General features: G+C 58.7%; 5 protein-coding genes across 5 annotated transcripts; 2 read left to right on the top strand and 3 right to left on the bottom strand.

Annotated features, from left to right (window-relative positions):
• Nucleotides 1-2: 2 nt before the first annotated feature.
• On the bottom strand, nucleotides 3-2,943 carry B0T15DRAFT_422534 (uncharacterized protein). Its single transcript, XM_062865573.1, has 2 exons — nucleotides 2,474-2,943; nucleotides 3-2,418 (listed from the first exon to the last, which is right to left on the bottom strand). The coding sequence occupies exons 1-2, from the start codon at nucleotides 2,638-2,640 to the stop codon at nucleotides 426-428; spliced, it is 2,160 nt and encodes a 719-aa protein (XP_062718227.1). The 5' UTR covers nucleotides 2,641-2,943; the 3' UTR covers nucleotides 3-425.
• Nucleotides 2,944-2,953: 10 nt separating this feature from the next.
• B0T15DRAFT_305761 (uncharacterized protein) lies at nucleotides 2,954-4,496 on the top strand. Its single transcript, XM_062863865.1, has 3 exons — nucleotides 2,954-3,003; nucleotides 3,062-3,365; nucleotides 3,500-4,496. The coding sequence occupies exons 2-3, from the start codon at nucleotides 3,278-3,280 to the stop codon at nucleotides 4,180-4,182; spliced, it is 771 nt and encodes a 256-aa protein (XP_062718226.1). The 5' UTR covers nucleotides 2,954-3,003; nucleotides 3,062-3,277; the 3' UTR covers nucleotides 4,183-4,496.
• A 314-nt stretch (nucleotides 4,497-4,810) lies between these two features.
• Nucleotides 4,811-13,401, bottom strand: B0T15DRAFT_487574 (uncharacterized protein; the record flags this gene model as incomplete). The annotated part of the gene is made up of 11 exons (XM_062866447.1): nucleotides 4,811-6,440; nucleotides 7,222-7,384; nucleotides 7,459-7,809; nucleotides 7,874-8,022; nucleotides 8,220-8,677; nucleotides 8,822-9,327; nucleotides 10,379-10,383; nucleotides 11,241-11,726; nucleotides 11,826-12,106; nucleotides 12,188-13,159; nucleotides 13,279-13,401. 11 exons carry the CDS (start codon nucleotides 13,399-13,401, stop codon nucleotides 4,811-4,813), a joined length of 5,124 nt encoding a protein of 1,707 aa, XP_062718225.1.
• Nucleotides 13,402-16,115: 2,714 nt separating this feature from the next.
• B0T15DRAFT_505477 (Alpha/Beta hydrolase protein) lies at nucleotides 16,116-18,819 on the top strand (the record flags this gene model as incomplete). The annotated part of the gene is made up of 3 exons (XM_062867528.1): nucleotides 16,116-16,669; nucleotides 16,773-17,124; nucleotides 17,193-18,819. Exons 1-3 carry the CDS (start codon nucleotides 16,561-16,563, stop codon nucleotides 18,817-18,819), a joined length of 2,088 nt encoding a protein of 695 aa, XP_062718224.1. The 5' UTR covers nucleotides 16,116-16,560.
• A 584-nt stretch (nucleotides 18,820-19,403) lies between these two features.
• Nucleotides 19,404-21,359, bottom strand: B0T15DRAFT_305582 (uncharacterized protein). Its single transcript, XM_062863864.1, has 3 exons — nucleotides 20,404-21,359; nucleotides 19,947-20,113; nucleotides 19,404-19,808 (listed from the first exon to the last, which is right to left on the bottom strand). The coding sequence occupies exons 1-3, from the start codon at nucleotides 21,033-21,035 to the stop codon at nucleotides 19,582-19,584; spliced, it is 1,026 nt and encodes a 341-aa protein (XP_062718223.1). The 5' UTR covers nucleotides 21,036-21,359; the 3' UTR covers nucleotides 19,404-19,581.
• Nucleotides 21,360-22,100: the final 741 nt, after the last annotated feature.

Here is a 22,100-nt window from a genome sequence, read left to right as displayed (position 1 = left end):
TAATCCATGTACGAAGTTCAACTTTCGAGGGGCTCCCGGTGGTCCTCTCCTGGCTTATTTGACCTGGGAAACATGGCAATGGTTAACATACCTACCTTAAGTCAACCTTATCCCCAATACTTCCCCTGCACAGACAACCAACCCCATAAAGGACATGAGAAAGAAAAGACGATGTGCCATAAAGTAATTAAAATTTATCTCTTGTTCAGTCTACCGTCGGTCAACCCCGAAACAAACTGTGCTGAACGAGAGGTATTCTGTACTCCAAAAGCAGATGGACAAAGCCTCCCTCCCCTTAATCCTAATCGCGCCCGCAGGGGCTATAATCTTGATCCCTGGCATAGCATATAAAATGCTATGACAATGACATACGAAACCCACCTTCCCCCCCTCTTTCATCATCTGAGACTAGGACCGTGCCTCGCTCACCTCGGCGGATTCGGCAACGGCCTAGGCCCAACAATCTGCCTCCTGCCGGCGCCAATGCCCTGTGCCCCGCGGTTCTGGCTATCGCCGCCCGTATAGCCCGTCCACTGGCTGACGTCCCACCTGCCGCCGATGCCGCCTCCGATGCCGTCCACGCCGTGGGCCGACCCCGCCGCCGCCGCCTTGGCCGCCATCTCCTTCTGTGCCTCCTCCCACTCCCGCTGCCGCTGTCGCTCGAGCTCCATCTCGCGCTCCAGGAGGGACTTGGACGCCCACCCACCGGCGGCTGTCTTCTTTTGCGCGGCTGCGCGGCGGCGGTCTTCTGCGTCGCGCTCGTCGGTGGCGCCGAGCAGTTCGCGGGAGTAAGTTGGTTTGGCCGGCTCTGGGGCTGGAGCGGGGTTGGTGGCGAGGAAGCGGTCGGTGCGGGACATGTTGGGGCTAGGTTGCTGCTGCTGCTGCTGCTGTTGTTGTTGTTGTGGCGGCTGGGGAAGGGGTTGGAAAGCTGGCTTGGGGGAAAGTGCTGCTGGTTGCTGTCGCTGTCGCGATGCTTCGGGGGAGGTGGATGCGTAGGCTGCTGGGTCGGGGAGTGGTCGCGAGCCGGTGTGCTGTTTCCGTATTGGCAGGGCCGGCGGTGCCTCACCCGTCCTGTGGGTCTTAACCTTGTTAGGGGAGAGGGCCGCGACGGTCGGGTCCGGTAATGGTCGGGGCGAAGTTGGGAGAGGAGGTGTCATAGCCTCGTCTTGTTCGTCGTGCTGCTCTAATGACTGCTGATGCTGTTTCCATTGGGCGGCTATGAAGTTGCGCTCGTCACGCACACTCCAGGAGTCTTGCCTAGAGACCGGCTGTGCGGCCCGGCTGCGTGACCGGGATCGAGCTTTTTTGTCGCCACCACTGCCTGGCTTGAGCGACCGGCCCTGGCGCCCTCTCTCGTATTCGGCCTCACGTCGACGCGCTTCCTCGAGCTGCTTTTCGAGCTCTCTTATCCGTGCTTTCTCTGGCGACTCCTTTTCAGCCTGGTACTGGCTGAGGAACTGGCCCCGCAGCTGAGGGTTACTCTTCTGGTTGCGGGCTTTTTGGCGCTCCTCTCTCAACCGGGCCTCTGCCTCCTCTTCCTCCCGACGCCGCTTTTCCTCGGTCAGTCTCCACTGGCGCTCTTCTTCTTCCCATCGTCTCTTTTCCTCCTCGATCCTCCGCCGCTCTTCTTCCCTGAGACGGCGAGTCTCCTCCTCCCACCTCCGCTCCTCCTCCAGCCGGGCCCGCTCCTCTTCGGCCTCAATCTCGGCTTTCCTCCGGCGCTCTTCCTCTTGTCGCTGGCGCTCTGCCTCGGCTTCCTGTTCCTTCCTCTTCTTCTCCTTCTCAGCTAGGCTTGGCACGTGGGGACCGGCACTCGTAATCTGCCGACGCCCGCCAAACGCGATGCCCAAGTTTCCCTGACTAGCGCCTCCCATGTACCCATACTGCGCGATGTTCCAGGCGGGCGCCGTAGCACCTTCATGCTCTTTCTTGCTCCAGCTGCTGACGGGCGCGGGGGGACTGGAAGCGCCAAGAGACGGTGACTTCGTCGGGCTCCAGCGGCCCGAGCCAGAGTCGCCTGTCCTGGCGGGAGCGAGAGCGGGTCCTTTGCCGTAGAGGGAGGACGACGCGTTGCTGGCGTTGGACGTGGCGCGGCCGCGGAGGCCGGTGGGCGTCGTTGGGCCCGTCGCCTGGGGGCTCACGACAGTTCCGCGCGAGCTGCGCGGGCCGATCGACGTTGGAAAGGCGGATGGGTTCACGCTGTTGGCGGCACGGCTGAAGGCGCCGAGGCACTGCAGGACTTGGGCCGGGTCTTTCTGCTCGTACAGGTCGACCGTCAAGAACATGTCGTGCTGTTGCAGGTTGAGGGGCGGGGCTTGACAGGCGCGCAGGAAGTGCGAGATGTTCTCCATCTGCACGAAGGGCATCGGAGACTTCTTGAACTTGACGCCGGGCGGTCCGATGGCGAGGTTGACGAGTCTGTCAGAGATGAGGTTAGGCAGGGGTTGCCGGTCTGACTGCGCCTACCACTTACTTGCACAGCGCCACGCCGTCCTTCAGTCCCTCAAGCAGATCGTCGTCCGGCAGTCGCTCGCCGAGGATGCCTTCGATCCATTGTCGTACCTCGTTCGCGGCGGCCGGCGTGTATTTGTCGAGGCGCAGTCTGCGCAGGTCCTTGTCCAATGACGATACCGACGCCATGGCGCGCTACTTCGTGCGATACGACAGTGTTATGGCCAGAGAGCGGTTGCGCCGGACAAATCGAGACTGGAAGTCGAAGTGCGCTCTTCAGGCGCGAGCGGCGTCGACGCTTCCAATGGCGGGGCTGCCGAAGAGGAGAGCTAACGCGGGGGCACCGGAGCTGTCGGCAGCCGATTCGATGATAAATGGATCGCACAAGCTCGTCTCTGAAAAGTACTTGCCGGGTCAGCCGAGTCTGGGTGCTGGCGTTTCCGGGGGAGGTCTCTGTGTTGTTGATTTGGTTGACAGAGACTCATCCCTTGGTATTGCCTTGATTACACGCATTCCAGGACCCGCTGAACGTGGGGTCTCGACTTGGCTTAGGTGCGATGCAGCCACATCTGGGATGGGGGAGGCTGTGCTAAATGTGGCTCGACTCTAGCAGCCGCGACCGTTCTTGCCGGCTTGGCAACAACGTCATCGGAGCTATGGTAGCTTCAGAAAAATAATCCACCTGAGCTGCGAACTGATGGGTGTTGAGTCTGCTGACACGAGCAGCGGGAACAGCAGCCCAGCTCAGAAACAAACGGTTCGCAATTACCCGTTCTCAGGGTACTACGAGCTCCGAGTTTCCATTCCGCCAGTGTAGGGTCATGCAATGTCCCACCCACCAGTTTCCCCGCTGCTGCGGGCGTGGTACAAGTGGAAGATGCTGCGCTTGCCATGGCGGCGGCAATTCCTCGTCGGTACGTGCGCATCCGCCCAGCCAATCTTCAGACCGAAACCCACCCACCACAAACCAACTAGCATGAACCCACTACCTTGAATAAGCCCTGCATCCCGCCTCACTACTAACCCCTCCACTCTCCCTTCAACACAGGCCTCGACCTAAACGGGAACACGTACTGGGAATTCCTCGACCGCGGCTCGCGCCTGCCCTCGCCGAGCCCGACGCACCCGAACCTCTCGCCCGTCCGGTGGCGGCGCATCGTGCGCTACCCGCGCGGCACGCACAACGGCGACGTCGTCGTGCCGCCCGCCTGGCACCAGTGGCTGCGGCACACGCGGCCCGACCCGCCGTCGCTCCGCGAGCAGCAGGCCGAGGTGGCGCGGCAGGAGCGCATCAGGCTGCTCGCGGCGCAGGCGGACGCGCGGTGGGAGGCGAAGCCCAGGGCCATGGAGGGTGGTCCTGCGTCGCCGTCCTCTCCGGAGGGGAGGGCGAATCTGGGCTTGAGGGAGCCGCCGTTCCGGACGGACAGTAGGCGAGCAGGACCCGGTAAGCCCGAGGATAGGGCGCGGCTGGGCGAGATGAACGCCACGGGTCGGACGGGGGTCACGAAGAGTACGAAGGCTGGTGATGATGATGCCGCAGCGGTTACGCTGGGAGATGATGAGGCCGTCATCCAGCGGGAGGAGACGTGGAAGAAGATGCAGCAAGAAGCCGAGGAAAAGCAAAAGAAGGGCGGGGACGAGAGGCCAGATCCGTGGAAGCAGGCCAAAGGCGGGCCGAGCGAGACGTGGCAGCCGCAGGCCTGGCAGCCTGCTCCGAAGGCGAAGAAATGAGGCGCCCACTCGCAAAGAGGGATATATCTTGAAAGGTCGGAGGCCTGAGACCGAGGAAGTCGAAACTGACCAAGCAGCTGGATAACATGCAGGTGCTCAGAGGAAACACGGCGCCACCCTCGAGGAAGGGTCTCAGGATGCCGTGATAACGTGGGCGCCAGTGTACAACAGTGTATATGGGAACCTATGAGGTAGGTCATCTCACCTGGTCTTCAACTGGTCTTCGTATATGTAAGGTGACCAGCCATATGACCATCGAGGAAATATGGCTCGGAAGAGGGCGGTTATGTACTAAATGAGTTAGCGTCCTCGCTTCCTATATTTATATTCGGACAGTGGCAACAGGTGTCTGGAGTTCCAAGCAAGCAGCTTGAATGACCGATGTTGCGCCAGTAGGCGGGTATGCTCAACCACACTTCACGCCGCAAGGATGGGCTCGACCATTGGGACAACCCAACAAACATACAAAACCGTAATGTATAACTGACGGGCCAACAAACCATAACACTTAGATATGCAAGTGCCGCAGGCTCTGTGGCCAACGACGGGTATCAAAAAGCCAAAACCAGCCCAACCCCAGCCGAGACCAACACGCCATCCAACACCCACAGAGAGAAAGGATCTACCCTCACCTTCCCATAGCCGAAACCACATCTACCAACACCCTCAGACTCCTCGCCGACCGCGCCAACATCTCCCGCGCAGCCTTGTCCGCGGCACCGGCCGCTCTCTTTTTGATCCTTTGCTCCCTTGCCTTGATGCCCGTCTCGACCGCCCTGCGCAGCCCCTCCGAGTACTCTATGCCAATCTGAGCGTAGACAAACCACAACAAGCTCTCAAGTGCCAGGGAGAGCTTGGCATTGTCCTCGGCCATGACCCGGTTGGCGGCAAACGGCAGGAAGCACTCCTCCATCATGAGCACGGTCACGCCGTGGCGCGACTCGCACTCCGGATCGACGTCGGCCGGGTCCGGGTGCCGCGGCAGCATCGCCTCGATGACCATCCGCAGGAACGAGACCTGGACGGACGCGGGTAGGAAGGGCGGGTGCGACGCGACAAAGAGGCGGAACATGGGCAGCGGGAGGCCACGGACGGCGTCGGTGAATTTCTCGTAGAGTTCGTCGACCGGCGTGAAGGTCTCCGGGAGGTAGTAGGACGCTGCCGAGAGGAGGCGGAATATCCGTAGCCGAAAGGGCACCGTCTCGGCGATGTCGTCGGTGAGGGTGAAAGCGGAGCCCGCGCCGCCCTCGCCCCGGGGCTTCCTCCCCGGCTTCCGCCGCGCCTTCGGCACCGGCAGATCCTCCCCTTCCGCGTCCTCCTCATCCGACGTGAACTCGTCCTCATCCAGGTAATCCCCAAACAGGTCATTCTCCAGATCTACCACGGCCTCCCCGGCCCTCTTGCGCTTACTCTTCTTCCCCGACTGGCCCACCACCGTCTCCTTCTCAAACACCTCCCTGTACATGGCCCTGTCCGACGCGAGATTCTCGGCGTCGCAGAAGGCAAACACGGCCCGCAGCACCTCGCGCACCACATTCTTCCGCTCTCGCCGCAGCCCGTCCAGGTACGCGACCAGCAAGCTGCCGCTCAGCATGGGATACCCGTCCCTCTTATCGCTCTCCTCCTGATCGCGGGCCAACCGCTCGTCCCAGTCGGCCTCCAGCACCGCGACCACAAACTCCAGCCACACCCGCCAATAGCGCCAGCGAACCGCGTACGACGTTGATGATTGCTGCTGCTGCGGCTGCGACTGCTGCTCCGCCGCGCACCGGAACGCCCACCCGAGGACAGACCAGAAGTCGGGCGCGCGGCGGAAGACGAGCTGGGAGGACGCAAACGGCCCGCCGAGCGCGTCCGAGTCGGAGGATGCGGACGCCGTGTCGTCGTCGCCTGAGAGCGGGGTCCCGCCTCTGCTCCTGCTCCCGCTCCCGCCCCCGCCCCCATTTACTCGTCCTGTCCTTCTGGGTCTGGGGGGGTAGTGGGAACTGGGCGTGGAGGTGGAGGAGGAGCGGAAGTCGAGGGCGGCGCGGAAGTTGGCGTTGAGTGGGCCCACGGTGCGGAGTAGGCTCCGTAAGTAGGACAGCGCGTGGGAGGCGGCGTGGACGTTGGCGGTTTCTAGCGGGCGGGAGGTGAAGGACGGGTGGATGGGCAGGGTTGCGAGGAGGGCGAGCTGGGAGGGTGGGGGGATGCGCGCGGGTTTGGGTTTGTTCTGGCGATGGTGTCGGGTGTTGGTGGTGGCGGTGGTGGTGGTGCCATCGCTGAGCAGGCCGGAGAGGATGTGGATTGCTGCTGTGTCTGTTTTTGTGCGAGGGAAAATACGAATGTTAGAGTGAGGAAAGCCTTTTTGAAAGGGTGCTGAAAAGGGATGACACGCACAGAGACGCTCTTCAAGATGAATCTGGCAGTGCCATTTCAATTCGTGTGGAAGCGGCACTGCGTCGCGATAGCTTGGCTCGTCCGCGGGCTGCTCATCGGCAAGGCTGCTGAGACCGGTTTCGTCAGCGGGATTGGCCGGCGAGCCTGAGCCCCGCGCCGTGTAGAAGGAGTCTGGGGTTGATATGCTACCCAGCGTCGTAAGGGGTGACGTTATTAGCTCCATACTGGCCGGAAACCGCTCGGTATGATATGCCTTGAGGTTGCCTGGATTCTGCAATGCGAGGGGACAGTTCCCGGTTCTAGCGTGGATGGCTAACGCCAAAGCGGCACGCTTTCACGCGATAAGTGGGACCACCGTTATCAGCGTGTCCTACGGTACGTAACTGGTAGCGCCTTGCCATCTGCGTATTTTCTGGTCAACCGCTCAGAGAAATGGGATCATTCAACCTAACCATGAGATGGAAACAATTGGGCTCGATGGATCACGTTTCCAAATTAAAAATGTAAGCGCTTCTACCATAGGTATTAGTTACTAGTACTCCAGAAAAACCGCATCCGCCCAGTCTAGCCCTAACCCTCTTCTAGTGACACCCTAACTCGTGAGAGCTCTAGCTGTCCTCTAACCCCAACCCAAAATCTACTCGGGCTGAAGCTCCTTTTTACCTCTTCAACTTCAGCACCAACCATGCCGCAAGACGGTATCCAACAATGATGCCCACCATGATACCGACGTCCTTGCCCATATACCCTGGCTTGTAACCATACTGGTCAAGCACTCCCTGGCCGCGAATCAGGCATTGATCGGCGAGATCGGTTTGCCACATGCCTGCGTACGGTCTGTTATTAGTCTTCGGAAAGCCGCAGCAGCAGGTGACTTAGACGCGCCGGAATTCTTCTTACATTGGCATCCGTTCCCGCAGCTATACACCCTCCCGCCGAACTCGTTCACCATCATGTTCTCGAACACGTACTTCTGGTAGTCCCAGAAGTGGAAGGCGTATTTGTAGAACACGTTGAGCACGGTCGGCGGCACCATGAAGCCGTTGACGCTCATCCACAGGCCGTTGGCGAAAGCCACCAGCGCCAGCGAGATGACGAAGGACGGGCAGATGGAGGTCATCAGCACCACTAGGCTCTCGGCCGCGAGCAGGTCAAGGAAGGCCCACAGCACGAAGGTGAAGAAGGCCTGGGCCGTGGGCTGGAAGTTGGAGAGCCAGTAGGAGATGGAGGAGAAGACGAGGGCGAAGATGACTGCATCCGTCGGCCGTCAGCATGGGTGGAGGGTGGTTCAGGGGCAGTATTACGGTGGGCATACACAGGTAAGGGATTCCTATCAGAAAGTTGGACAGGAGCATGGCGGTCGAGCCGTACAGCCCGTTGCGCTTCTCTTTGATGTACTGCAGGTAGTCTTCGAGGTAGGCGGGACAGTAGGCGACGGCCATGAACGACATGAAGGCGGAACCGCTACGGCCTGTCAGCACTAATGGATATTCACAGGTGGATGGTATCGGCAACTTACTAGAAGATGGCGTTGATCAATGGGATGATGGACTCTTGTGTGGCATCCAGCCTCAACCAAACGGTGCCCATCATGATGGCCAGTGCTGTGCAGGTGGGTGAATACTTCAAACTCGGTCTTCGAAAAGCCCTCAGGGCAACACTCACCAGTGTACATGGCCAGCCGAATCCCGTACACCACGACATCACGGCGGCTCTTCACAAAGCTCCGGTGCAGTAACGTCAGCACCAAGCTCGGCAGACCGGGTCTCCTCTCGGCGGCGTCGAGCTCCACAGCCCCTGACCCCTTTCCTTCCTCGACCACAGCCAGGGAACCGGCGAGCTGCTTCGCCCGTGTCGAGCGCGCCCAGGCGTCTTGCATCTCGGCCAGCCGCTGCATGGCCGCCTGCCTGTCCGCGGCGAAGTCGGTGTTGACCATCTCCAACAGGAACTCGGCCGGGTTGACGTGCATCGGCATCGCGTAGCCCAGCGACTCATAGTGCGCCGGCACGCCCGCGACCGGCCCGAAATAGTGCGTCTTGCCGTGCGACATGAGCAGGAGCTTGTCGAACAGGTTAAAGGTCGCCGTGCTCGGCTGGTGGATCGACGCCACGACAATCAACTGCCTTCCAATTAGCCCAACATGTTTTCTTCCCCCCTCATCCATCCTCTCACCGCAGAGTAGTATAGTTAAAAAAAGAGGGAAAGAAAGAAAAAAAACGGAACTCACCCTCTCCCGCTTAGCGACCTCCCTCAAGAACCGCACCACCTCCCAGCCAGCAACCGAATCCAGCCCGCTCGTCGGCTCATCCAAGAACAGCACCTTGGCCCCCGTAACCAGCTGGCTCGCCACGCCCACCCTCCTCTTCTGCCCGCCGCTGATCCCCTTCCGGAGCGGCGTGCCCACCAGCGTATCCGCCTGCTCGCGCAGACCAAACGCCTCCAGCAGCTCCTCGATCCGCGCCACCCTCTCCCTGCTGCTGCTGCTGCTGCTGCTGGTGGTGCACCCGGCGAAAGAGAAGGAGAGGCGCGAAGCAAAGGTCAGCGTCTCGCGCACCGTCAGCGCCCCCACCAGCGCGTCTTCCTGCTCGACAAAGCGCGACACGGCGCGCAGGCTGCCGCGGGACGCGGCGCTGCCGTTGAGGAGGACGGTTCCCGACGTTGAGGAGGAGGAGGAGGAGGAGGATCCGGTATTGTTGGGGCGCGAGGCGAGGAAGTTGAGGAGTGTTGTCTTGCCGGAGCCGGAGGGGCCCATTAGGGCTAGCATCTCGCCTGGAATGATGGGGGTTGCGTTGGTTAGTTTGAGAGGGGCGGGAAAAAGGGAAGGGGTGGGGGGAAAGTACCGGCTTCGACCAGGCCTGAGACATTGTCAACTATGTTCTTCGCCTGCTTGGTTTCCCTATCTTTGACAGTTACCGTGACACCCTTCCAGGCCAGGGTGTCGACGGTTGTGTTGAGCAAAAACTTGTCGGCTGCGATGCCCTGTTCGAGGTCGGTAGGCGGTGGTCTCTTGGAGGTTGTGGAGGAGGATATGCTTGTGGCTGCCATCTCGAAAGGCCTGGTGGGGGGAAAGCGGCTGGTGAAGTCGCAGGAGGAGGAGGAGCTATAATGGGAGAAGACCACGGGCGTGTTCCCCTCAAAACAATGACAACGACAGGAGAATCTAGAATGACTAGGTATGTTAGGCACCACCCATGGCTAAAATATACTGGAGGCCACCTACGTCGACGGCCATCTTAGATAGGTACTTTTTGTGAGGTTGATTTCTCGGGGTCCAGTTGGCGTATGCCCAGCCAAATGGCGTGGTAGAAAATACTCAGATCTCGGCAACCTTCTTCACACACTAACCTCGACATACACATAGCGTCATCCTTCATAAAACCCTGTCTTGCAAAAAGATCAGAACTCAAAATCAGAAATCTGGCACACAATAACGCCGCCCGCCCTTGTCGGGCTGACTCGGTAGCCACCCACGGGCCCATGGGCCTTAGGTACCATTCCAGCTTCCCCGGGTCTGATGCCTATTATTACTTCTGTATACATGTAAGGCTTGACCTCACCCGAAGAATGTGCATCTGCCATGTGAAGGTAATGTGCGGGAACCTATCGCCACGGGGGAGCCAACCAATGCATGTGCATGTCAGACTGGACTGGTGTGGTTGCAATCCTTAGCACAACGAAGAGCCCGCTTACACCGCAGCTGAATCGGATCTAGCTTCTCAGCATACTAGCGCCGAATCAGACCCATGGGGTTCGCCGATTACGCCGGGGGCAAGACGGATTGCTCCGGAGTTAACGTTATTAGGTAGTGTACTGTACATACATACTCTGTACACTAGTAGGTAGCAATCCATTAGTACGTACAGTACTTATGTACAGCGAGGTCACCGCCAGACCCATGGGTGAGGCGCAGGCCGGGCTGAGCCAAGCATGGTGTTTGCCGAGTGCCCGGGATCGCCGCCCGAGTGAGAGACACAAACTGTCCCTGCCTCTCAGTCAGCCCTACCACACCAACCCATCGTCGGCGACTGCCCAGACTTCGCCCACCCCACCACACTCCGCTATATCCCCGAGTCTTCATTTCTTCAAAGAGGAACAAGGAAAATACTAGTACGGTAGTGGGTTAAACATCGAACCATCCTCTCGGCGACTAGGTCCGCCTCCTGGACTGCCTTACAAGACAGTAAGTAAGAGAGGTTAGGGCGGATTACTTTTCAAGTTCTTCCCAGACCTGGACCGAAGTACTCTGGAGCAGGTAAGGTGATCGATATACACAAGTTGCAGCGCGGAAAAGGTAGTAGGCACTAATAGCTTGCAACGCTTGCCATGAGAGAGCTCGGACAGATAATAACTCTCCCTTCATAAGGCTCCTCCCATCCACTGTCAAAAAGATGCTCCTAGTATATATACCCCCTTTCAGTATTTTCGGTTCTCATGATTAATACCTTTTGCCGAAGACGAAATAAATATAAATCCCCAACTCCGTTTTCCCGAGACCTGCTGGCAAAAACCATCCCAAATCCAATCATGCCATGCCATAGTATAAGGTAGCACCAAACACACAACCCCCTACCTTATGTGCTGTAGTACCTAGGTACTACCCCTGACTAACCCCGGCGCCATGGGCATGCCCATGCGCATGCCCATTCCCCAACATCTGCTGCTGCGCCGCCACGCTGTTGAACTCGCTCATGATGCCCTCGTCGGCATTGATGGACGAGATCATCTGCTCCTGCGTGAAGCCGACCCAGAAGGCCGGGCTGATCTGCTGCGCCTTCTTCTCGCGGTAGATCTCCTGCGCGACGCCGCGGACCTGGCCCCACGCCGTGTCGGCCGCCTTCCACACCTTGCTGAGCCGGTTGAGCGCGCCGATGTTGAGCCGGATCTGCTGCCGCAGGTGGTCCTCGTCGTCGACAAAGTACAGCGCCCACTTGGACAGGTGCACGATGGACGACAGCGTGATGACGCACGTGAAGAAGTGCGTGTGGTGCGTGATGGGCACCGCCTGCGTGATCATCTTGGAGATCTCTGAGGCGGCCGTCAGGGTGTGCCGCGTGTGCGTGTTGAAGACGTCGCCCGAGGGCACGGCCCGATGCGGCGCGCACGAGTTGACCGCCTGTGTCGGGGAGGTGTCGAGTTGCGAGAGCGGTTGGTGGAGGATGATGGTGCAGCTTTGGTGACCGAGTTAGGATGGAGTGAATAATAATGATAGGAGAGAGAAGGAGAACAGAGGGTAAAACGCGGCAGAGAAAAAAAAGAAAATCACTTACGCATGCGTGATGAAGTGCGCCTGGAACATCATCTCGTCGAGCTGGCAGTTCTTGCTCAGGTCGTCCCGCTTCGACTCCGGCAGGTGCATCCGCCAGTTGCTCAGCAGCGACTGCACCCGGTTGACGTTCTCGTCGCCGGGGAACATGACGGGCGGCATGCGCATCATCCGCCCCAGGTTGCGGGCCGCGGCGATGCGGTACGCGAAGGACGAGAACTCTCTGTCCTCCCCGGAAAAGTCCTGGTCGTCGAAGTCCTCCATGTACGAGGGTGGCGGAATACGCTGGGAAATACAAATATGGTTAGCCGAGTTGGTTTAGGCACTCCCCTGTTGGGGTTCTACGGGGCGCATTTTTGGCTTTACCCCTGACAGATACTGCTGCTCCTCACACGGCAGGCCCACGTCGGCCTGGATATCGAAGAGCAGGAACTTGGTCACGCGATGGACGCCGGCGATCATGCCGTCGCAGACGTAGAGGTCCCACCACGTGCGCCGCCAGCTCTCCTCGAGCACGGGGTTGCCGCGGCCGTGCAGGGTGGCGAACTCGCGCTTGTTGAGGTCGATCTCGATGGCGAAGCGCTCGCAGTCGGCCAGCAGCTCCCGTGCGCGCGCCTGGTTGCACTGCCCGTCCAGGCCGACGATGATGAGCAGGAGCGCCTGAATCAGGAAGCCGTCCTTGGCCGTGCCGGGCTGGTAGCAGAGCCGGATGGCCTCGTCCAGGTAGGTGGCGCGCGCGGGCCCGGCGTCGACGTACAGCGAGCCGATGTATCGCATCGCGGCCATGACCACGTTGAGGTTGGGCGTCGTGCCGTCCTTGAGCATGCGCAGGAAGTACTCCTTGGGCAGCACGAACGGGTGGCCGGCGTGGAAGTAGTGGTAGAAGGCGTCGAAGCAGCGCTCCGCGAGCGTCGGCGCCGGCGGCTGGACCGGGGGCGCGGCCGGCGTAGTCGCCGCGGCGGTCGTCAGGGCTAGCGTGTCGGCAGTCATGATGGTTCCTGGCGCGAACGGGTTGCGGGTGTAGAGGTGGACATTGTTCAGCGGGGCGGGCGCCGTATAAGTGAGCTGGGGCTGGTCCGGGAGCACAATCGCCGGGTTGAAGCCCGCGAGGGTCTGCGGAGCGAGAGACACGCCCCCGTGTCCCAGCAGCATGGGACAGCTCCCCGTCGGGCCGGCGTACTCGGGCGAGGACGACGCATGGCGCTTGTTCGGGTTCTGCGCCGTGTTCCTCCTGGGCCCCTTGTATCCCCGGCGAGAGGGCACGTAGAGACACTCAATGCCGGCGCTGGTGCAGCGGGAGCAAGGGGTGTTTCCATCGCATTTGAGATGCTTGCCTCGCTGTTATGGGATTGTGCATCGGGGAGCAATTGGTCAGCACCGCACATGACCGCATAGGTAATAAAATAACGAGCATCATAAAAAGAACGGTACGCGAGAGGACTGGTTGAAAATCTTACGCATCCCAAGCATGCCGCGACGGTCACGGACGGAACTGATGACGAGACTGAGCCCGGTGCGGCTGGGGTGCTGGTGCCTGGGCTCTCGCTAGACACCGAAGACGAGCCGGGTTGTGGGTCCATGGTCGGCGACCAGATCTGCCAGATCAGACGATTTTTCGGATTCAAAGCGCGGGCGTTGCGGGGAGAATCAAGGCAGGACGGCGAAGTGGTGGAAGGAGCAGTTGAGGAAGGGGTTACAGCCGATTGATGAGACGACAGGGGAAGGGCAGCAAGGCCAATTGCTCACGGCGACGATTTGTCACCTCCCGCCTGTCTTCAATTGCTCCGACGCGCTTGTTTTCTTGCTGCCCGGTCCCTGGTGTCTGCTGCGTCCCCACCAGGGTTCGAGTTGGGTGGTATTCTGTGCTGTACCGGGAACTTCTGACCTAGATCGCAGGCAATTATCAATTTTTCTACCAACAGCTGCCTTGAAGGCGCCTCATCGACCTTCAGAGCATCAACTTGGGCGAAGACAGCATCTCGAGCGTTCAGGAGACACCGCCTTTTCGGTCTCGAGAGCTCGATGGATGCCCCGACGCGGGCCCCAGTCGCGGATGGAAGCCCGCACTGCAGAGTCGGAGCAAGCACAATCAAAAGGATCTCTGATTGGCGCCCCTTGCAGCTCAAACGGCGAGAATGAAACCTCGAACTCAACGGTGGGTGAAGAACCACGGCGACCGCCCACTAACCCCACTCGGCGACGAAGCTCAGCACGGACGCTTCTGTGAATTAATACCTGGTAAGTTCCGCTAATTGGAGATACCCCGTACTCTGAATTCTGTGAAAAGGGGAAATACCGTCTTCAGCTTGTCAAGTCACAAGGGCCCTTCAAATTACCTAGTTACTACGTCTGTGAAAATCGATACGGATGCGAGTCTGATCGCGGAAGCGAATATCAGAAAGCCTGTGTCACGAGGCGCTCGGCTCATGAGGAGATACGAGACGTCTCCTCCTCTTAGAGCCAATCATGCGGCGGGAACTTACATATGCCGAGCAGGCCAGCTGCGAAAAGCAAGTATGGAGAGCGAAAAAGAAAGGATGCTGCAATGACTCGGAAGATAAAAAAAGGGGAAAGCGCCCGAAGACAAAAAGAGAGAAGGGAAGCTACACAGTTCGTCTTTTAAGTGTCCCATATCTTCGACCGAGACTGGTCAGGGTCGGTGTTGCTTCGATGTTTTCATTCGTGATCACGGAACGCTCATCTCTAATAAGAGGTGCCGAGGTCTTTCTTTCCACCGTGTCTGATCCTACCATGACTGCAAAGTTTACAACATTTATCGATGCGGTCGTTTGCGCCGACGTTGCAGTCCAAGCTGGTCTCTTGAGATGAGCATGAAAGGTTTGAATATTCTGGAATGCAACCTTCGAGGATGAGGATGATGTGAGCAGCTACCGAGTGAGTGCATGGCTATCAACCTTCGGGTTCATGTAAGAGGTAATTAGGTCAGCTTCCAAGCGATCATCAAATTCAAAGACCGATCCCTCTGCCGATGTCATAAGTCTAGTTGCATTACGTAAGGTCAAAAGATGCATACCTAAGCCCATATCAGCGAACCCGGCCTAGGGGTCGAGGTAAGCACATGCGACAAGCTTCTGATTTCGGTTCCCGGATTCTTCAATCCGTGAACAAGACAGTCTTGCGAGCCTACCAACTGCTCAATTTCCATGAGACACCAGGTAGCCTTCATCGTAAGAGAGGGATCGGCCATCTTAGAACAACTCGCCAGCCATACATCACGTTGTACCCGAGAAGTTTGTCCAGAAACCCTGAAGCCGAGCAACGATTCATTTGGGCGGGAAACTCCAAGAGTGCTTCTCAGAGAGGATTGTTGCGGCATTGTGGAAGGGCCAGAGAACGAGAGGAAAGAGAGTTTGAGGGGGTAGTTTGGCATAATACCTCAAGTCCGCGGTTTTCTTTGAATGTTTGAGGACTACCCGAGAAGGAGAGTCCATATAAATAACGACATCAGTAGCTATCGGTATAGTACTGTCCAGAACTGTGAACACTGGTAGTATGGGTTCAGAACTGCCCATTTCTGGGTCATGCAGATCGTTTTCATATGCCTCCGAGCGATGGAAACGAGCAGTGAACGGAATTCATCGTCCACTCCCTGCCGTGTCTAGTCTAAGGAGTCCGCGGCGGTCTTCTCACATCACCAGAATCAGCCATCATATCAATTCAGACATGGAAGGCCAAGGGGTAGCTAGTACTAGTAGTGACGTCAAAGCAACTAAATAAATAGACTCGGTTCCAAATGGTTTCTTAACATTATGCAGTTCACAAGGGAGACTGCAGTCAGGGATAATACATGTACAAAACGTATTGCTTCTAGGGAGCGCATCGCGGGATGGAGGGAAACAAGTACGTCCGAGAGCATTGACGCAATGTCCACACGCCTAGCTCTCGTTCTTTGAGACGAGCCGGCCGAGCCGGTCAGTGACCTCGGGATTTGAACTCTTTGAAGAGCTCGAGACTTGCCTCAGTGTAGTCCGGCGATTCCCAGTTCCATTCCGAGCTGTGTTACTATTATATGTAGATGACCTTGCCCGAGACGTCGTTAGCCGGCTAGATATAGTAATGACATTGCCCGCGCTCTACCATAGACTGGGGAGTGGATATGATCGAGTCGCGGGCTCGGTTGTACGGATGAGCTAGAGTCTCTACACAAAGCTACTAAGAGGTACTAGTATGCTAAGAAATGACGACTATCGCTACCCACTCCGTCCCAGAAGCCCGGAAACAAAATCCCCACCCGGTCGTCCGTGCAACCCGGTAGGCGGAGCGGGCATCCTCCATTTAGCCTGTTCAGCACAGTTCAGGCCCGATGTCACTCCCGGTCTGCCACTCGCATGATTCTCCTCTGGAGCCGGGAAGAACCTCAACCTGATCGCTTCGGGAGGTGGTCCGGCTGAGATACTGACGTCTCTTTGGCCCAGATTCCAGCATTGGGTTTGGATCCGGAATCTCGAGCCGCGGATAATCTTCTCCCGCTGCACCACTAACAAAATAGTAATAACCATAGCCGCCAGCAAGATGCACCTTACATAGAAAGGGGCAACAGGCGCGAAGGGACGGAAGTACTGGAGGACCGGTGGCTTGCCACTACCCGAGTACCGACCCCGCGGGGACGGAAGCGTCATATTAAAGTTTCACCCCAAGACATTACATGATTATCCTTCCGCCATTCCTGGAAGCCCAGATCTCGTCTCCGTCCCTGTTGCATCTCCACCTTCTCCAAGATGCACCTGGTCGGGGTGGCACTGGCGGCCCTCGCCAGCCTTGGTGCGAGCGAGTCCCTGCGGCGTCTGGACACGAGCCTGACCATCTTGAGCAACAATGATCTCCAGGGTATGCAGTATGCAGTATGCAGTATGCCGGCATAATGCTGCTTTTGTCCGGTATCTGCCTCCTCAACACACAGAGACGGAACTGACTGACCTTTTCCGTGAAGCATCAGCCAGCACAGAGGTCGTGATCGTCACGGACGCCAAGCTCTACAAGGACGCACCAGACGTGTGCGCCAAGCTGGGCGAGCAGCTCTGGCGGCCTGCGGCGGCAAGGGGCCCGGCGTTCGCGGAATACCTCCAGTATGAAGGGAGAGCCAACGCCTCGTCCAGCTTCTGGGCAGCGGCGAGCGCCGGCGTCAATGCCGTTGACATGGCCGGACGCCGCCACCGCGGACCGGCTCACGCGCGCTTCCCGGGTCTCTGCACGAATTCGGCCCCCTTCTCGACCCAGAGCTCGCAGGACACGAGCGCTAGATGGCAGATCAGCGTGGATGTCAACAACCAGACTCTCACAGGGTGCGTCACGAAAGACCACAGGCGAGAGACACTTGGCTTACATTTTTCTTTCTTTCTTCTTTTTGCAGATTCCGGGACCGTCTGTCCTTCCGTTTCCTGGGGATCCGCTACGCGGCCCAACCGCAGCGGTTCACGTATTCGACCCTGTTCAGGGGCTCCGGAGAAGCTGCCTCGGCGCTGGAGTACGGGTCCCAATGCGCTCAGGGGACCGACACGGGGACCGAGGACTGCCTGTTCCTCAACGTGTGGACGCCGTATCTCCCCAACCCGAACTCGGCCGCTCCCCCAAAAGGGACGCTGCGGCCGGTCGCCTTCTGGATACACGGCGGCGCCTTCACGGGCGGCACGGCCAACGACGCAACCTTCGACGGCGGCAACATGGCTTCGCGGGGGGATATGGTCGTGGTGGCCATCAACTACCGCCTGAGCACGCTCGGCTTCCTGGCCCTGCGCGACGGCAAGACCAACGGCAACTTTGGCCTGGCCGACCAGATCACGGCGCTCGAGTGGGTGCGCGAGCACATCCACGCCCTGGGCGGCGACAAGAACCGCATCACCGTCTTCGGCCAGTCCGCGGGCGCCGCCAGCGTGCGCGCCTTGCTCGCCTCCCCCAAGGCCGAGGGCAAGTTCGCGGGCGCCATCATGCTCAGCAACCTGGGGGGCATCAACTACGGCACCACGTACAGCCGGTACTACACCATCGACGAGCAGGTCGCCGTGGCCGCCGACGCCATCCTCGCCGCGACCAACTGCACCCAGGACCAGGTCGACTGCCTCCGCGCGCTGCCGCCGCACGCCCTCACCGGTCTGGCCAACCCGGCGCGCTTCCTGGTCGTGGACGGTACCTACCTCACCACGCCCGAACTGCGCCTCACCGGTGGTGGTGGTGGTCCGCCGTCCAACGTCAGCCTGATGATGGGCATCACGCGCGACGACGGCGCGCCCTTCATCGGCTATCCCTCCAGCAACAACGACACAACCAGCCTAAACCAATCCGCCTACCTCGCATCACACGGCTTTCCCTCCCTGCCGCCCACCACGCTCGACAAACTCTTCCCCGTCCTCCCCACGACGGGCAACGCAACCCTCGACCTGTTCACCTCGGCCGCTCGCGTCGCGACGGACGGCATCTTCCGCTGCATCGACCAAGCCACCGTCTATTCCTCAATCCAGAGTGGTGGTGGGCGCTTCCCCTCGGTGTATTACTACGAGTTCAACAGGACCTACCAGCCCGCCGGCTGGCCAGACCTCGACGTCTGTTCGCCCGCCTACAACAAAAAGACGAGTAAAACACACCCGCACGGCGACCCGGTTCATACGCCATATCTGAGATGTCATTCCGGCGAGCTGTACTACGTCTTTGGGAACCTGGCCAGACAGGGTCTGCCGGTGCGGGACGAAGGGGACCTGCCGTTTGAGCAATTCGTGCTGGACTCGTTTGTGAGTTTTATGAGGAGCGGGGGCGATCCCAATCCCGATCTGGGGTGGTTGCGGGCGAGGGGGTATGGGAATACCCTGAGGTTGGTGGTGGAGGGGAATGTTGATGGGGAGGGCAGGTGGAAGCCCAGTACCAGGGGAAGGGGTAGGGTGAGGGTGCTGGATTGGCCGAGGTCGGTGACGGTGCGTGGGTTTACCGAGGGGGAGCAATGCCGTGCGTTGGGGTTGCCGTTGGATTATTATGAGAGGGCGCGGTAAGGTAGGTAGGTGATTTTCCATGGACGGGGTTGATTTTCTACTGGATGATCAAGGCGGGCTGGTTTAATGCAGGAAGGGACAAGTAGGTACCCAGGTACCAAGTCCCAGGCATATAAGGCCGAGGGCCGGGCTCTCCTTCCAACCCACCACCGCTACCGCACACACCACAACACGAAACCTCTTCGTGGCGTAGTGGTCGAGCTGTGAAAAATTGTCCAACACTCTCCGCGTGGGTAGCCCTGCTGCGGACTTTGTAGGACCACATGTTCGATTCGCGGTAGCCTCTCTTTTTTCGCTTTCTCCCTCTGATATTTACCGGCCCCTTATCAGGTATCTGACGGTCCTCCAACCCGCAACACTCTCTCTTTTGATGGGACGACTGCTGTGATCTATCTGCGCCTGCCATCGAGCTCTGCTCTGTTCCACCAAGCCTTAGTTTTTTCTAATCACTAACCGTGCCGACTTCAAGTACATCGTCATCCATATGCCGCCGCACCTTCCAGTTGCCCTCTCCCCTGCGTTTCATCAGCATGATCCCATCATGGCCGGTCCACGTCAACGAAGAAAAGACTCGCTGCTCCTTCTACGATATTTATTAGAAAAGAGAAAACCCAGGCCATAAGGTAATTCCACCAACGCTGTTGCCCTTCAAGATTCGACACCCCCACCAAAAAAGTGAGATTCCCCTGGGGCTGGGCAAGTCCACAATAAAATTAAACACACATCTCAATTAAGCAGCAGAGTAATAATCCATGACACGACCTACGTAGTCCCAGAGTCCTCAACAAAGAACGACCAATTCGGTGCGTCGTTCCACTGCCCCAGCTGGCTCTTCAGCCAGCACGTCGGCCGCCCGTCGTTCCAGCTGTTCCGCCCCCACCCGGCGCCCACGCACCCGTCCTGCCCGGCGCAGATGTCCAGGCAGTCGGACAGGGTGGCTGCCACGGTGTTGTACATGTCCACGGTGAAGCTGAGTTGTGAGTTGTAATCTGAACAGGCCCGGCCGGTTTATTGCGGTTAGTTAGTGAGGGAAAGATGCGTCGGGAGGGAAAAGAGACAGAGTAAGGGGTAAAGAGGCAGGCAGTCCAAACTCCAAAGGGGGAAGGGTAGGGGAAGTGAATACCTACCGCGACCACACATCAGCAGCCACTTCTTTTGGGGTTTTTGTTGGGAGGTATAGATGGTGAGGTTGTTGCCCGGGCAGGCCATCATCGCATTGGAGTTCGACGGCGCATTGGTGGCTGTCGGAGCCGGGAGCGTGCGAGTTGATGACGGGCTAGGCGATGGATCGCTGCTGTAACCAGTCAGTCAGTAGGGTATTTCCGCATCTTATTATTGTGTTAAAGGTTGGATAATGCCCTCGGGCGATCCGGGACGTTGGGTAATAAGTGGGGCCGGGCCTGGGAACTCCCTGGCCCGCCCACCGGGTCCCGTTCCGGCAGCTTGGACCGGCCAAGACGGGACGGGACCGCACGGGAACGGACGGGAGAAGAAGAAAGGAAGCCCCGGAGATGTCAAAAGAAATGCAGCGAAAATAATAAAGAAAACCGAAAGAAAAAAAAACATAACAAAACAGGGACTAACCTCTTCCTCCGCGTGCCAATCCCCACCCCAACCCCGGTCGCGATAGCAACCACGAGCAAGAACACGCCAATCGCCAACCCGATGCAGCACAGATGCCTCCGCATCCCGCAAATCCGTCCGTCCCCGTCCCCGCCCGCCGCACCTGCGTCCATCATCGGCAACGGCAACGGCCGCCGATCATCATACGGACTGCTTCTGCTGTTGCTCAGGTCGCTATAGCCATGACCACCATACCCCAGCACAGGACGCGGCGGCGGTGGTGGTGTGTGTGTGAATGGCGGCGGAGTGGAGTAGTGGCTGTTCAGCGACTTTGTGCTTTCCCATCGCTTGAGGTCCGCCGCTACTGCTGCTGGTGGTGGTGGTGGTGGTGGTGGTCGCCTGTAGGCGACCGGCGCTAGTTCTAGGGTAGAGTGTGGCACTACCTCTGGCGCGAGCCTTGACCGCTCGATCACCTCCGGGAACGGGCTGGTGACTTCTTCTTGGAAGGGGCGCCTGGTCGGCGTGAGCTCGATGTCGTCGTGGCCGGGGCCGCCTTGGATGGGGAGGTGGAGGGAGTTGGAGTGCGCGTGGGCGTTGGCGTTGGCCATGTTTGGGGACGGGTGGAGGTCCGGATGGACTGGGCTGTCGGCCATTGTGTCTCGTCTTGCTCTGTCATTACCGGCTTAACTGGCCTCGTCGTCACTACCGTGTTAGCTATGTCGTGAGCGGCATGTCTCTCGCTGGTGTTCCAGGGCTCCGTGGATGTAGCTTGAGCGGGAAACGAGAGAATTGGGTTCTGGGTGGCGGTTTGGGAAGCATGGGATTATCACAATGGCAGGATTCAAGCGATTCAACAAGAGTGACCAAGCTTCCTTCAGTCCCGGCGCTAGCGTAGGAGCAATCAAACTACTACCGTATGGAGGCTAGGCCGGGGTGTAAGATGACAGGGGCTAAAACCTAGCAGAGGCAACGCAATTCTACCCGGAGAGTCAATTCACAATGCTATTTCTCATATTGGATAGGTATAGATAGGTATGTCCTCTCCGACCGGTTCTTGCAGCAGGTGGTGCCATAAACAGCATCGCCGAAGCGGCCAATTTCAGCGTACAAGTAACCAATAATGCTGATCATGATGCTCTGGCTGAGCGCTTCGGCAGGTCACACAGTAACGCCGCAGGTGGCGCAGCTGCCTTCAGAACCTAAATACGGCTCGAGGAGACAGAATCATCTAGCTTCAATCAACAATGGGAAGCAAAAGAAAGAGACAAACGGAAGCTCATCCAGCACATGTTGTGGTGTAGTAGAATCGTTCTGATCCGGAGGAGGGAGCGACTTTCATCCATGATCCATCCGACTTCGATCGAGAACAGTGCCCGGGATAAAGCCCCATGTTCCCCTGCCAAGAGATGGGATCGTTCTCGGCAAACGTTGCGCTCCACCTGTTTGCCCCACTCGGTCGCCGAAACTTTGCGGAGCCACAGCCAGGGTGGGGTCAAGATCGCTGCGTTCCAGAGAATGCACCGAACCCAACCAGCAACTTTCTTCGTCGTAGTGCAGCGACACATTGTTACATTCAACCAAAGATGCAGTCAGCGAAGGCTGTCCTGACTCGTTTGACGGCATTGGGAATGTAATACTACAGTGCATGTTCTTCCTGTTGTGTTGCGGCACTGCAACGGCGATAGTGTCGTGGTCTCGGTCTCGCCGTTCAGCTCCGC

This window comes from Chaetomium strumarium (assembly GCF_033439665.1).
Source record: "Chaetomium strumarium strain CBS 333.67 chromosome Unknown B0T15scaffold_7, whole genome shotgun sequence".
Lineage (NCBI taxonomy): Eukaryota > Fungi > Ascomycota > Sordariomycetes > Sordariales > Chaetomiaceae > Chaetomium > Chaetomium strumarium.
The sequence above is the reverse complement of the archived record's forward strand: the minus strand, read 5'-3'. Positions and strand labels throughout refer to the sequence as shown.